This window comes from Leucoraja erinacea, chromosome 14 (assembly GCF_028641065.1).
Source record: "Leucoraja erinacea ecotype New England chromosome 14, Leri_hhj_1, whole genome shotgun sequence".
NCBI lineage: Eukaryota > Metazoa > Chordata > Chondrichthyes > Rajiformes > Rajidae > Leucoraja > Leucoraja erinaceus.
This window is the reverse complement of record NC_073390.1, coordinates 9,770,356-9,787,006: the sequence shown is the minus strand read 5'-3', so window position 1 is coordinate 9,787,006 and position 16,651 is coordinate 9,770,356. Positions and strand designations below refer to the sequence as shown.

At 43.9% G+C, this 16,651-nt stretch overlaps 1 protein-coding gene across 1 annotated transcript in view; it reads right to left on the bottom strand.

Moving 5' to 3' along the window:
- sphkap (SPHK1 interactor, AKAP domain containing) overlaps positions 1–16,651 on the bottom strand; it is a 145,043-nt gene that overhangs the window by 10,627 nt on the left and 117,765 nt on the right. The window contains exons 9-10 of the mRNA XM_055645559.1: positions 11,468–11,623; positions 6,052–6,138 (exon numbers count right to left, since the gene is read on the bottom strand). Coding sequence (XP_055501534.1) covers positions 6,052–6,138; positions 11,468–11,623 — 243 coding nt within the window. The remainder of the gene's footprint in view (positions 1–6,051; positions 6,139–11,467; positions 11,624–16,651) is intronic.

Here is a 16,651-nt window from a genome sequence, read left to right as displayed (position 1 = left end):
GGGATCGACACGCTGGGGGTTGAGGATTCAGGGTAAAGCCAAAGATGTAGGTGTTAAAACAATAAAGATAGTTAAAGGGAAACATCCTGCCAAGGGCTTCCTGTACTCCACGTGCCCGTTCCAGGAGACCCCCTTTAAATTGTGCTGTGGCATTTCCCACAGTAAGCAATGATGGCTATTCCTCATAACAAAGGGAACTAATTCCTTGGGCATTGTTTCAACACATTGCAGAGGAAACCCACAGCATTCTTGCAAGGTTGATGTTGAAATCATATCATCGCGCAGTGAACTGAGGAAATGGTGATATATGGATATATTGCCTTTTGAATTTAACTATGCCCTGTCCATGTGTTCATGTGGACTTGAAAGGTGAGGAAGTTCTCTTGTTTCTTGTGCAGGAAGTGGCAGATTGATCTGAAGGTCATAAGAATGCAGACTTCCTACACCTCTAACATTGGACCTCTCATGAAAGCGAGATGCCAACGTTTCCTGAGTAATTAAGTTTAGTTTAGTTTAAATTTATAAAGATACAGCATGGAAACAGGCCCTTTGGCCCACCTTGTCCACACCGACCATTGATCACTCATTCACACTAGTTCCATGTTATCCCACTTTCTCATCTACTTCCTACACATTAGGAGCAATTTACAGTGGCCAACACACACACACGCACACACACACGCACACGCACACACACACACACACATGCATACGCACACGCACACGCCTTTGGGATGTGGGAGGAAACTGGAGCATCAGGAGAAAACAAACACAGTCATAGGGAGAACATGCAAACTCTACATAGACAGCGCCTAGCATCAGGATCAAACTCAGGTGTCTGGTGCTGTGAGGCAGCAGCTCTACCAGCTGCATCACTGTTATACTGGGTAATTTCCCCTCCAGATATGTTTCAGTTTAGACCGAGATTAGTTTGAAGAACATCGATCATTCAACACATGGATTTAGTATGATTAATTATTTTGCTATGTTTTGTTTGCTTTTGATGCATGTAAACATCAGAGACATTCAAAGTCCTTTTACAGCTCTGACAAGTGGCAAGCCTATGGCTGCAGCTTAACTGGTTGTCAAACCCTTTCTGAGGAGGAAGCTTGCTACTTTCAGCAAATAAGCCTCCCGAAAATGGAGCTGTCTGCAGTGCCCATGCTGGCACTGCTGCTAGGAGCAGGAAGTGGAATAACAAGCATGGCTGGGTCACCTCAAATCATGAGAAGCTGGATGGCACCATCCTGCAAGTCAGATCCAGCCAGAAAATCGTATCTTATCCACCACAGATTTAAATCAACTCAAATAAGTGGGGAAAAGAAGATTTCCCACTGTTTCTGCTAAACAAACATGGTATGGGTTCACCAGCCAGATTTGCCATTGTAATGGTTCCTGCCAGCGACTGAGCAGTATGGCAGGACATGCTTTCCCCTTCAGTCCCAAATATCTACTCACCCATCCAGGTTAAAGCTGGCCAGTCCAGCTGGATCCGTTAGCTTTCACGTGGGAATTCCAGGCCATTATATTGCCAATCTAAATTAGTACCGAGCATACTGAAAAGATAGATACAAAATGTTGGAGTAACTCAGCGGGACAGGCAGCATCCTTGGTCCTTCTCTCCAGAGATGCTGCCCCTCCCGCTGAGTTACTCCAGCATTTTGTGTCTATTTTCGGTGTAAACCAGCACCTGCAGTTCCTTCCTACACAATACCAGGCATCCAACTGGGTTCACGACAGCTTCATAACATTGTGAAGCACAAAGCTTAACTCCCTGTAAAATGCATAACTACATTCAGAAGCTTTCTGTGTCACGTATTCAATGAATAACCAGGTATAACTGAAGTGGTTGTGAACAATTGAGGAGAGACGAGTGGGCTACAGTAGCAATTTAAATGCTTTTCTCCTCTGTGTGAGACCTGCAGTTTTACTGGCAGCATTTGCATTTATGCAACCCTTTAACACAGGAAAATGTGTCAAAACACTTTTCTGAGTTGTTGCCTTGATTGTTATATATGCCTTAGCTGTACTACAGACATGTTAAAAAATGCTTGCATTTCTAAAAGCAATGAAAGACCTTCAAGGAGATTAACTGGATTCAGGGTAGAGTCTGTTTGAGGCTCAGGCCTGATTTAACCTGACCTACACGAGAGAACTTTGTTTTCCTGTCCTGACCCTAATTTTGCTCCATCCTTTCTCACTTCCCCCATTCCTATCCCTTATGCACCTACACTGCATATCTTTTTTTGTGACTTTTATACTCTAGCTGCAAGGCATGGTTGAATGGTTCATGAGCTTCCAATCTAAAGCAACATACAGAATTGTTTTCCATTGGATTCTGGTTGGTTAGCTAAGCTTTGGCACAGGGTAAATATTGTCACACAGAGAAAGAGGTTGGAACGCTGGATGATAAGTACAACAGAGGTAAGATAAGAACAAAAACGGAAGATCATATCATTAAAGTATTGACGAGTAAAACCAAAGAAAATGCAAACAATACGTTCTTATACAAACGTGCAAAAGGACAACCAAGGAAAGACTACGATCTGCATGGGACTAAATAGGAAATCTACATGTGTCGATGGAGGATAGGGTGAGAATTGAATGAATCACTAGCCTAAGTGGGACCCGTTGGGTCCCAGCTTCACATGGGAGGGCTGGTTCCCCAACGCAATACTCCACCTCTCCACCAATTCCAATATTGGTGGCCAGTGTGGTGGGGGGAGGCTTTCTGGAGTGCTAGTATGGGTGTTGTGGGCTGAAGGGACTGGTTTCCAGAGGGCTAGTATGGACAATGTGGGCCGAATGGATCCTTGGGCTGGCGGCTCAATCACTTAAGCCTGTTGTGCTGGCAGCTCACTCACTCACGGCTGGTGGGCTGGCAGTTGACACGGCTATTCCTTGAAATTCCATTTCAAGCAGGGTGCAAGGCCACCAAATTCAAGTGCAGTTTCCTGCCACTTCAAGCAGGGTGCAGGGCCACTAAATTCAAGTGCAGTTTCCTGCCACTTCAAGCAGGCCACTTCAAGCAGGGGGCGGCGCGGCTCTGGCCAGCAGCGGCCTCAAGTCTGTCCGCGTTTTATTATTTTCTGTCTGTGTTTTAATGTAGTTTTTGTTATTTTTTTTTTGGGGGTGTTGTGTGGGGGGGTGGGGGGGGGGTGGGGAGGGGGGGGGGGGGGAAACTTTTTAAATCTCTCCCTGCACTGGAGACCCGACCTTTCTCGTCGGGTTTCCGTTGTCGTTGGGGCCGCAACGAGGAGCGGCCTCCAACAGGAGGAAGCCGGGGACTCTGGTGCTACAACTCACCGTCGCCGTCGTGGGGCTGGCCGAGTCCGGAGCGGGTGGAGCGGTGGAGGAGCGCTGCTGCTGCTGCTGCTGCTGCTGCTGCGGCCCGACCGGAGAGTCGGAGGCCCCAACGACAGGTCTGTGGACGGCGGCACCGGGAGCCCGCGGGTCCCTGGAGGGAGACCGCTTTTTCAGGGCTCTCGCAACGGCGACTTCCCCCCCGAGTTGCGGGGTTGAAGAGCTCCTGGAGCGGGGCCTAACATCACCGCCCCGCGCGGCTGGGAATGGCCGCGGGACTTTGCGAGCGCACGCCGGGGGCTCTAACACCAAGACCCGGTGTGCGACCTTGCACCACCCGGCGTGGCTTTAATGGCCGCGGGACAATTGCCATCGCCAGCCGGGGGCTTTGACTTTGACTCTGACATGGGGGGGGGGGGGAGAGTGCAGTGGAGAGATAAGTTTATTTGGCCTTCCATCACAGCGATGTGATGGATGTTTATGTAAATTATGTTGTGGTCTATGTGTTTGTATGTATGGCTGCAGAAACGGCATTTCGTTTGGACCTCAAGGGGTCCAAATGACAATAAATTTGTATCTTATCTTATCTTATCTTAGGGTGCAAGACCACCCAACTCAAGTGCAGTTTCATACCACTTCAAGCAGGGTGCAAGGCCACCAAAGACGGAGAGTTGTGATCTCTCCCTCCCCATCTTGCAGAGACTGAGCCACACCCACACTTCCAGGTTTTATAGTCCCTCCCACCCTTCCATTGGAAGTGGCGTGGCCTTCTTGGCATGATAGACAGGAGAGAGAATCTCAACATATTTTAAACACTAATAAATCTTTTATTTTTGATCGATGAGAAAAATCCTCGGCACCTGATGAGTAAGCTGGCCAAAAATCACAGCCGTATGTGGTAGCGTTTTTTTTCTAAAATCAATATACAGCGCAAACGGGAAGTGGTCAAGATAAGACTTTTAATTATATAGAAGGCAACACCACTTTTCCATAAGGCAAGGCAACTTTAGCATTTTCAAACCAAAGGCAACTTTTGCATTTTCAAACCAAAACACACTTTTGAATTTTCAATCTACATTTTCAAACCACAATAAGGCCCCAACAGGTCAGTAAAACCACTCACAGTTTAGTAGACATGTGTTCAGTGTTATTCACAGCTCAGACTGAGAATCGCGACCTCTCGCTACCCCATCTTGCAGAGAACTGAGGCACCTCCACACTTCCGGATTTTATAGCCCTTCCGGAAGGGGCATGGCCTTCATGGCATGATTGACAGGAGAGAGAATCTCAACATGTTTTTAACATTAATAAGTTTTTTGTTTTTTATCGATGGGAAAAATCCTCTTGTCCTGCGCAGCGGAGGGGGACTCTGAGTAAGATGGCCAAAAATCACAGCCATAAGTGGTAGCGGTTTTTTAAAAATCAATATGCAATGGAATATGGAAGTGGTCAGGATCAGAGTTTTAATTATATAGATGTACAGCTGCCATCACTAAAAAAAGGATGGTACAAATGGTGTTTTTGTCAAACAAAATAATTAAAATTTGGTTGGGAATAGCATAGTAAAAGAGAAATTGTTGAAATGTTTAGCCTCTTTAACAATGGATAAATGCCCAGGCACTGATGAAATACAATTAAGATAATTTAAAAAAGCAAGGAAGAAAATTGCAGAGACCTTTTCAAAGTCCCTGGCTACAGATGTGGTGCAAAAAGGATTGGAGGAATTCCACCAGTGAACATTTAGTATATAAAACAGAGAGGAATACAGAACAATAACAGGCCCTTCAGCTTATGATGTCTATGTCAAACATGTTGCTAAATTAATCTATTTTTTTCTGCTTACATGTAACCAATATACTTCCATTGACTACTATTGTACTCCGAGAGTCTGAAGAAGGGTCTCGACCTGAAACGTCACCCTTTCCTTCTCTCCAGAGATGCTGCCTGTCCCGCTGAGTTACTCCAGCATTTTGTGTCTTCTTTCCATTGACTACATCTACGATGTGACGATCAAAAAGTTTGTTTTTCATACTTGTTTCCAACACCATCTCTGACAGGAAAATACAAAGTGCTGTAGGAACTCAATGGGTCAGGCAGCATCCATGGAAATGGACAGATGTTTCTGGCCGGGACCTCTCGTCAGTCTAGAGGGGAAAAAGCTGAAAAAGATAGTTGAGGGCAGTACAAAGCCTGACAAATAATAGGTGGATATACGCGAGGGGAATGATTAGTTTGGAGTAAATTTCATTTAGAAACTGAACTGCAAGTTGTCATCTCTGAAGCATGAGAGACTGGGCAATTGCAAACAGTTCATCTATGAACTGCCTATGAAATGACACTGCATTCTGACAAAGGTCCAGGGTGAAACCCTAGTAAACGTGGCTGCTTCCCATACTTTGTGAGACATCTCTCAAGAAAGGTAGACACAAATAAAATTCACCATTGTCGTCAATGCACCAGCATAGTTTAGGGTCACATATCGAACACAGTGTTTAAAGATTAGAACTTCACGTGGAGAGGATGTTTTTTTTCCTGTGGAAGAATAATGAACAAGGGATTGGTGTTTAAAAATCTCCCTCATCAGCCACTTCAGAACCCAGAGAACCCAAATGAAACTAAGTAATCCTCAATCCCGAGGGGCTGCCTAATCGACTGTCAGTTTAGATAATCCATTCAACTCATAGATCCTAAAGTGCTAAAGAATCATATTTTTCCCTCTATTTTAAAGAATGATGTATGTTTTCAAACCTGGGTATAGTACGTATCGAAAGGTTCTCCTGATAGGCATCTAGATCCACGAGGCCAAGACTACTTGAAGTGCTGCTGTTCCCATTGCTAATGAAGACAAATAATTCAAAATTACACAGGGGCATTTTGCCATAATCCTTCAATAATTAATGATAAAAGTAATGCTCGTCCAACAGTTGAAATTAATCCTCAATCAGTCCTTTTTTATTTTATTTAATTTGGTTTCGAGATACAGTGCAGAAACAGGCCCTTTGGTTCACCGAGTCTGCACTGACCAGTGATCCCTGCACATTAACACTATCCTACACACACTAGGAACAATTTGCATTTATACAAAGCCAATTAACCTACAAACCTGTACGTCATTGGAGTGTGGGAGGAAACTGAAGGTCTCGGAGAAAACACACGCGATCACGAGGAGAACATACCAACTCTGTACATGCAGCACCCTTAGTCGGGATCGAACCCGGGTCTCTGGCGCTATAAGTTACCGCTGCGCCACCGTGCTGCCCCTTTACAATTCTTTGTTACAATGAAATCACTTCCTATTTTTCCCGAAGTATCACCATCTTGGAATGATTTATAAAAAAGCAATGGGCAAGAATTTCACTGAGACTGTAAAAGCAAATGAAACAGTTGTGGCACAGCGGGATGACAAAAGGTTTGCTGGACAGCTCACTACTTGGAAATTGAAGTGTGCAAAACAAATCAAGTTGGTGATTCAGGACTTCCCAGAAGGACATCACTTGGTGTGGGCAGGAGCTGGGGATCGGATGGGAGCTTGGAGTCAGGGTCAACGAATGCAGCAACCCAGCACATCAATGCTAGCAGGATGGGGCCCCCTCTCCCTTCAATTCTCCGTGAAAGGTTGGTTCGAGATGCTTCCATGATGGGAGTTATCATGCAAACTCCACGAACTACAACTAAGCTTCACACTACATCAGGAAAGCAGCCAACATAATCAAGGGCCATTCACACCCATTCTCTCCCCTCTCCTCTCCCCATCAGGCAAAAGATACATCAGCTAGAAATTCAAGAACAGCATCTTCCTCGTTGTTATCAGACTCCTGAAGAGACCTCTTACACGCTTACAATTCCCGATCATGCAATCTACCTTGTTGCGGTCCTTGTACTTTTCTTTGGCACCACTTTCTCTGTAGCTTTAACACTACATTCGGCACTGTTTCCCTTCTCGTTTTGCATCACAGTTGTATTCAGGTACACTGTAATTGTACTCATGTAAGGTGGGATCTGCTTGGATTGCATGCAGAGCAACTTTTTTTCAATGTAATTTGGTACACATGATGATAATAAACTAATACTAACAACAAAACCAATATAACCTGTCACTGCAGCACAACAGAAACCATTGAACACATGGGGGCTGCAGAAGAAGGTTGAACATCAATCATGCACCAAATGTGACGCAGTTAGCATTCTCAGCTTTGAGCCGGAAAGCAAAAGGTACATTGTCCACTCCAGTGATGTGGGCATATGAATGGAATTTTAGAGCAGCATGGTGGTGCAACGGTAGAGTTGTTGCCTTACAGCGCTTGCAGCACCGGAGACCTGGGATCAATCCTGACTACGGGTGCTGTCTGTATGGGGTTTGTATGTTCTCCCTGTGACTGCGCCGGCTTTCTCCGAGATCTTCGGTGCCCTCCCACACTCTAAAAACATACAGGTTTGTAGGCTAATTGGCTTGGTATAATTGTAAATTGTCCCTAGCATGTGTAGGATACTGTTATTGTGCAGGAATCGCTGGTTGTTGCGGACTCAGTGGGCTGAAGAGACTGTTTCCGCACTGTATCTCTAAACTAAACTAAACTAAATCCCAATACAACACAAAATGTAAATGTTACATTTTGGCAACTCTGCCATTCAGAGTTGCCAGGTGTCATTTGGGATGATAAGCTGAGAGACCGTAGCCTCGCAGGTTGGATGCAAATGAATATTATATAACTTTGAAGAGCAGGGATCATCCATATTATACAGCCTAATACATCCCTTGAACACCATTACTAAAAATGAATCATCTGGTCATTACTCCATTGCATTTTATGGGAAATTGTGTGTGTTAGCTGCCAAACCTCTAATATTACTATGGCAACTATGTTTCTGTGGCACTTTATTGGTTGGAGGCATGAAGAGTTGTGAAGTGTTTTGCATAAATGCATTTTTTTCCCTCTTCGTATAGCTCATAACAGGAGCTGTGTCCTCCTGATGGTGAGGATGTGCAGCATAAATCTTACCAGCCACGGAGCTGAGTTCATCCAGAGAAGCGGAGACAGTGGAATTATGGTTTGAGTACCGGAGGAGCTACAGTATGTTTTTACCATCACCAAGGAACCATCTTTTAATTTGTCAAAGTGGCTCAAATGTAAATGTCCCACAGACTGCCACAAAATGGAGTGATCAATGCTGCCACCTGGGTATCGGACATCAACTTGCACGATGCTCAGAGACCAGTAGCATGTCGAGAGTGAGGTCGTCCCTGCCCATTACTGCATATCTCAGAACTGAAATGCACTGCCCACAAAGCAATTAGTTTACAGATACAGCGCGGAAACAAGCCCTTCGATCCACTGAGTCCGCACCGACCCGCGATCCCCGCACATTAACACTATCCAACACACACACGAGAGATAATTTACAATTTGCACTCATAGCAGCCAATTAACCTCCAAACCTGTACGTCTTTAGAGTGTGGGAGAAAACCGAAGATCTCGGAGAAAACCCATGTAGGTCATGGGGGGAACGTACAAACTCTGTACAGACAGCACCCGTAGTCGGGGTAGAACACGGGCCTCTAGCGCTGCAAGCACTGTATGGCAGCAACTCTACCGCTGCGCCACCATGTAATATGGGTGCATTCATCATCACTCTTATCCCTTAGGAAGCGTACAATCCCAGAGAAGCTAAACACTGCTCTCTTTTGAAAAGATAATCAGTTTTTTTTTAATGGAGAGCATCAATGTAGCAAGTAGTTAATCGCAAGACATTGTAGAAAGGGCACTTGTTTCTTGAACACTGAGTGGCCATAGCATCTTGCTGAAAAATCCTCCTCCTCCCTTCTTCCGGCAGTTTATCCTTCTTACAAGTCGACTACTCATTGTTTCAGTCACACTGCATTCCTCAAGGAATGTCAGCAGAATTAGCCAGGCCTTACAACATGTGGTTTGTTGAATAGTCTTGAAATCAAAACAAAGTATTCTAAGATTTACATTTCATTGCCTACAGAAAGTTTACATATCTGCACAAAGAGCAAAAGATGGTTGAATCACAGCAACAGCCACAGACATCAGTGAACTAACTGTGAGAGGTTTAAGGGAGCATGCTAGCTGGATTATTGCTCTCCAAAGTGCAGTGCCAGCATCAGTTTAGCTTTGTCAGCATGCTTCAAATGGGCATTAGCAGCCTCAACATCTCATCAGGATGATCTGGTGACTCAGATCATAAATATGCACCCGCACATTATGCAGCATTTTAGAACCTACTCAATGTGCATGATTGCCAAAAGCAACCAAATGCTGCGGAACCAAATTCTGGATCTTTGCCTTTTCCCATTTCCAAGCTGTCACATTTATTTTTAGCAAACTCAGAACCAAGGGAATTCTAATTATGTAAATTAAACAAATTTCCCCCCTATTTCCTACTTCTGTTTGAATTGATTTGCTGCTTCAATGACTAAATAGGCAGTGTCAACGTATTAGAATCTTACTACTTTAACAATATAGTGTATACGGTGTAATATGTTTTGATAAATCGGTTTCTGCCAGTACTTAAGATCAGGGATTCTCTCACTAAAGCTTCAAATCAACCACAAATAAGCAAGTGCACATTGGATGGACTATAAAGTGCAATTGATTTCAACAGAGCAGCACACCCTCCAATATACTGTTTTTGACAAGCTCAGTTTAAAACATTGTGCAGATGGTCATCTGGCCAATGCTGTGGGAGCAGGTGTCTTCTGTTCTTAGTTTTTTATAGTAATGCAGATTGTTAATCGAACAGGAAAATATTAATTTAGTTTAGTTTATTGTCATGTGTACTGAGGTACAGTAAAACGCTTTTTTGTTCTGTGCTATCCAGTCAGCGGAAAGACTATGCATGATTACAATCAAGCTATCTACAGTGTACGATGCAGGATGTAGGGAATAACGTTTAGTGTAGGATTAAGTCTGATTAAAGATAGTCCGAGGGTCTCCAATGAGGTGGATGGTAGCTCAGGACCGCTCTCTAGTTGGTGATAGGATGGTTCAGTTGCCTGATAACAGCTGGGAAGAAACTGTCCCTGCATCTGGAGGTATGCGTTTGCACACTTCTTTACCTCTTGCCTGATGGGAGAGGGGAAAAGAGGGAGAGTCCGGGGTGAGACTCATCCATGATTATGTTGGTGGCTTTGCAGAGGCAGCATGAAGTGTAGATGGAGTCAATGGAAGGGAGAATGGAGATTGTAATTATTAATAACAATTTGCATTTTTATAGTATCTCCAACATGATAAATCAGTGCTCAGCAAAAGGACTCATAAAGATATTTGGCACCAAGATGTTGGAGCAATTGACTGACTGCTGGGTCAAAGAGGAAGGTTTTGAAGAGGACGGAGAGGCATAGATTTAGTGAGGGAATGCCAGATCTTAAGTTCAAGACACCTAAAAGCACTGAGGCAAAGATGTGTAAATTGCATCTTGGAATGTGGAGGGACCTGTAAACAGAAGAGAACAAAAATGTGTAGGAAAGAACTGCAGATGCTGGTTTAAATCAAAGATAGACACAAAATGCTGGAAGTGTCTTTAGAAGGGTCTTGATCCAAAACGTTACCCATTCCTTCTCTCCAGAGACGCTGCCTGAGTTATTCCAGCATTTTGTGTCTATCTTCAACAGAAGAGGGCAGGTATTTTAGAAGGTTTGTAGGGGTATGTAAGATTGCTGGATGCATATTCAGCAAGCACAGGCAAGACGGGTGAACAAGACATGAAGTAAGTTAAGGAATAGGCAGCAGTTTACAAAAGTTGTGTTAATGCTAATTCTACATGAGTTAAAATGTAAAAAGTTTCATTTCCACATGAACAATTTCATCAAAGAATTAAAATCCTCAGACACATTCAAAATGATACAATGATTTAAACCAGTTTGATGTAACTGGGTAAAATATTACATCTGATGGGCACTAATCATGATATTATTCCACCGAGGGATAGCACATTTCTTATTTCCCCTTCTGTTTAATTATCTGTTGCAATGATTCATTTCATGTGATTAATGGGTGGATGAGCTGGTTCATTTTACTTAGCTGGTGGGCTGGTTGGATTCCTAATAATTTGTGATAAACCTACTGCGTCAAAACAGTAAATTTAAATAACAATCATACAACCATTCATTCTTCACTGAACATGCTGTGATATTGTTAATGACCTTCCACTAAGATGCAGATAGCTACTACTGTCTTCTGCATGGTCATCTTCATTGATAAGCTGTGACCAGCTCCCCAGGCTGTCATCACTGGTGCTTAAACTGCAGGGATTTTCTTCAGCTGTGGCCTTCTCTATCGCCACCAGATTCTTCGCGAAACTCAAGGGATTAAAACAGAGAGAGGAAAATAATTAATTGATGTGATATTGAAAAATCCATTTGTCACTCCTTCCTTAACTCAACGAAGTTTGGATAAAATACCATTCTCAAAGTTTTAGCTGTGGCATTCCAGCCACCAGGAGGTGTTTGAAGTCAGTTGGAATAAATTACCTTTTGCTTGTCACCAGACTTTCACTTCTAGCCTGGCAAAGAAAAACAACATCACACAAAAAGCACGGAAGTCTCTATCTGTGGATGGAACGGAAAGTTGACTTTTTAGGTCAGGACACTTCTTCAGACTGATTAGTTTTCTAGCCATTCCCAACACAGAAACTCCTTGACCTGTTTAGTTCCTCAAGATTCTGAAGATTCCAGAACCCGCAGTCTATTGTGTTTCTATGGAATTCTCCATGTTCACTTTATCAAGTCTACAATCTCTATGCAAGTGCGTATCTTGCAGTTCTATGGATACACATGCACATTTCTGAGGCAGTTTACCCACGTTGGTAGGAGCATAGAATTCAGACACAGGCTATACACGATTCTGAAGTTGTAAAGGGCAAGGGCCACAGGCGTTTCTGCTGACTGCTCTTGATGAACAAGGTTGTAGAAGAAAATAGTAGCATACTGAGGGGATGCGCTAAATCTTGGTCTCCATGGAGAGAGGCCAGAATTCTATTGTGTATTATGCTCTTTTGTTTGTATGGCTGCATGCTAAGTCAATTCCGGTAATTGGTGCATGTGGCAATAAATATGAACTTGAACTTGAATTCATAGCTCCTGCTATTAGCACATTGAGCGATTGGACTTCAGTCTGAACTGATCTTGCAAGTAATAATAATAATAATAATAATACATTTTATTTATGGGCGCCTTTCAAGAGTCTCAAGGACACCTTACAAAAATTTAGCAGGTAGAGGAAAAACATGTAAGGGGAATGAAATAAATAGTAGAGACATGACTAGTACACAAAGTAAAGACAGAATACAATTCAAAACACAATGTGAGGCAATTAATGCACAGATGAAAAGGGAGGGGGACGTGGGGCTAAGGATAGGCAGAGGTGAAGAGATGGGTCTTGAGGTGGGACTGGAAGATGGTGAGGGACACGGAATTGCGGATCAGTTGGGGGAGGGAGTTCCAGAGCCTGGGAGCTGCCCTGGAGAAGGCTCTGTCCCCAAAACTGCAGAGGTTGGACTTGTGGATGGAGAGGAGACCGGCTGATGTGGATCCGAGGGACCGTGAGGGTTGGTAGTGGGAGAGGAGGACAGTGAGATATGGGGGGGGCCAGATGGTGGAGGGCTTTGTAGGTGAGGATCAGGATTTTGTAGGTGATCCAGTGGGAGATGGGAAGCCAGTGAAGTTGTTTGAGGACTGGAGTGATGTGATACCAGGATTTGGTATGGGTGATGAGTCAGGCGGCTGCGTTCTGGACCAGTTGGAGTCGGTTGATGTAGGTGGAGCTGATGCCAAGGAGAAGTGAGTTGCAATAGTCCAGTCGGGAGGAGATGAAGGCATGGATGAGTCTTTCAGCAGCGGGAGGTGTGAGAGAGGGTCTGAGTTTGGCGATGTTGCGGAGATGAAAGAAGGAGGTTTTAATGACATGGCGGATGTGAGGCTCAAGGGAGAGGGTGGAATCAAAGATCACGCCAAGGTTGCGGGCCTTGGGAGATGGGGAGACAGTGGTGCCGTCGATGGTGAGAGTGGGGTTATTGATTTTGCTGAGTGTGGCATTGGAGCCTATGAGGAGGAATTCTGTCTTATCGCTGTTGAGTTTGAGGAAGTTGTGTTGCATCCAGGTTTTTATAGCTGACAAACAGGAGTGTTTGCAACAAGTGTTGCAACATGCCAAGGATTGCACTTGTTATGTGCTGACTATTGCCTGATATCAAATGTGAATGATACCTTTAGAAAACTGAAAATATGTTATCCAGGAGTGAGTTTGGCAGAGGTGGGAAGAGGATTGGCAACTGGAATGGAGGACTGATCAAGTTAGGGTTAGGATAAATTGGAAATAATTTAAGCAAACAGGCGAGATGACGGGCTTATTGGATTGGTAATCAGGATCAGAACCCGCTGAAGGCGTTGGAACACAAGTAATGATCGTGGCGACTTGTTTGGGTTGATGGGCAAGAGGCATCAGGTAAGTGTTGGGTCGACAATGAGGTAAGAAGCGTTGGATTATCCTGGGTCAACAATGGAGTAAAGAGCTTAGTCTTGGATAGGCTGATAAAGAGGTAAAGAATCTTGGGTTATATTGAGTTGATAATTGGTAAGGATGTTGGGATCAACTCGGGTCAACGACCATCAGGTAAGGGACCTGGGGCCACATAGACTTAACAGTTGGGTAAGAGCCTTGGCTTACAAATCATTTCGAGATCAGGTCTAGGGTCTGAGGCAGATGAGTGAACTCTATTTGGTAAACATGCCCCGGTCATGTCAGATATTCCCAGCCTTTGACAGGAGGGGAGTTCTGTGATCAGGATCAGGGACTTGACATCATTCTGGAGCAACATTCATGGAGGGGGAGGGATATTGATGATCTAGTAAGAGGATGGCTGATGACTGGGACTCACAAGTTATCAGAGTAGAATTAGGCTATTTAGCCCATTGAGTCCACTCCGCCATTCAATCATGGCTGATCTCTGCCTCCTCATCCCATTTTCCTGCCTTCTCCCCATAACCCTTGACACCCGTTCTAATCAAGAATTTGACTATCTCTGCCTTAAAAATACCCACTAACATGGCCTCCACAGCCATCTGTGGCAATGAGTTCCACAGATTAACTACCCTCTGACCAAAGAAGTTCCTCCTCACCTCGATGTGAGGGAATTCTGTTCATTAGTGATGGGTGACAGACATATAACCATATAACCATATAACAATTACAGCACGGAAACAGGCCATCTCGGCCCTACAAGTCCGTGCCGAACAAATTTTTTTCCCCTTAGTCCCACCTGCCTGCACTCATACCATAACCCTCCATTCCCTTCTCATCCATATGCCTATCCAATTTATTTTTAAATTATACCAATGAACCTGCCTCCACCACTTCCACTGGGAGCTCATTCCACACCGCTACCACTCTCTGCGTAAAGAAGTTCCCCCTCATATTACCCCAAACTTCTGTCCCTTAATTCTGAAGTCATGTCCTCTTGTTTGAATCTTCCCTATTCTCAAAGGGAAAAGCTTGTCCACATCAACTCTGTCTATCCCTCTCATCATTTTAAAGACCTCTATCAGGTCCCCCCTTAACCTTCTGCGCTCCAGAGAATAAAGACCTAACTTATTCAACCTATCTCTGTAACTTAGTTGTTGAAATCCAGGCAACATTCTAGTAAATCTCCTCTGTACTCTCTCTATTTTGTTGACATCCTTCCTATAATTGGGCGACCAAAATTGTACACCATACTCCAGATTTGGTCTCACCAATGCCTTGTACAATTTTAACATTACATCCCAGCTTCTATACTCAATGCTCTGATTTATAAAGGCTAGCATACCAAAAGCTTTCTTTACCATCCTATCTATATGAGATTCCACCTTCAAGGAACTATGCACGGTTATACCCAGATCCCTCTGTTCAACTGTATTCTTCAATTCCCTACCATTTACCATGTACGTCCTATTTTGATTTGTCCTGCCAAGGTGTAGCACCTCACATTTATCAGCATTAAACTCCATCTGCCATCTTTCAGCCCATTTTTCCAAATGGCCTAAATCACTCTGTAGACTTTGGAAATCCTCTTCATTATCCACAACACCCCCTATCTTGGTATCATCTGCATACTTACTAATCCAATTTACCACACCTTCAACCAGATCATTGATGTACATGACAAACAACAAAGGACCCAACACAGATCCCTGAGGCACCCCACTGGTCACCTGCCTCCAACCCGATAAACAGCCATCCACCATTACCCTCTGGCTTCTCCCATTCAGCCACTGTTTGAATCCATCTTGCTATTCCTGCATTTACATCCAACAGTTGAACCTTCTTAACCAACCTTCCATGAGGAACCTTGTCAAAGGCCTTACTAAAGTCCATATAGACAACATCCACTGCTTTACCCTTGTCAATTTCCCTAGTAACCTCTTCAAAAAATTCAAGAAGATTAGTCAAACATGACCTTCCAGGCACAAATCCATGTTGACTGTTCCTAATCAGACCCTGTTTATCTAGATGCTTATATATATTATCTCTAAGTATCTTTTCCATTAATTTGCCCACCACTGAAGTCAAACTAACAGGTCTATAATTGCTAGGTTTACTCTTAGAACCCTTTTTAAACAATAGAACAACATGCGCAGTACGCCAATCCTCGGGGACTATTCCCGTTTCTAATGACATTTGAAATATTTCTGTCATAGCCCCGGCTATTTCTACACTAACTTCCCTCAATGTCCTAGGGAATATCCTGTCAGGACCTGGAGACTTATCCACTTTTATATTTTTCAAAAGTGTCAGTACTTCTTTTACTTTGAACCTCATAGTATCCATAGCTACTCTACTAGTTTCCCTTACCTCACATATTTCAATATCCTTCTCCTTGGTGAATACCGAAGAAAAAAATTGTTCAATATCTCCCCCATCTCTTTTGGACATGCACCGGCTGAATGGTTAGAAGGAAAGGGGAAAGGTTTGGGTCTGGGCTGACCGAGTGATCAGGAGTCTGAAGGGGGGATGAGGGTGGGGGGAGATTAGTCAACAAGGTCAAGAACAATGAGTTGGTTTGCAGCAGTCAGTTGGTTTGGGGATGGCCAGTGCTGTGGCATGGTATGGTGTGGCCCATTACCCATTGGCACTGGGCAAGTAAGGAACGAGTTGGTGAGCAGGTTGCATCCTAGTGTGGGTTACAATGTCTGTACATATCTGTACAAATATGGCATTCCATGATAAAATGATCAAATTTCTCATTCATTGTTCCAAATCAGTAATTATTTGCAAATATCCGTATTTGGCCTCAGTTCAGCAGATTTGTAAATGAAACACAAGAGTGCTGGAAACATTTCACAGGTCAGGGA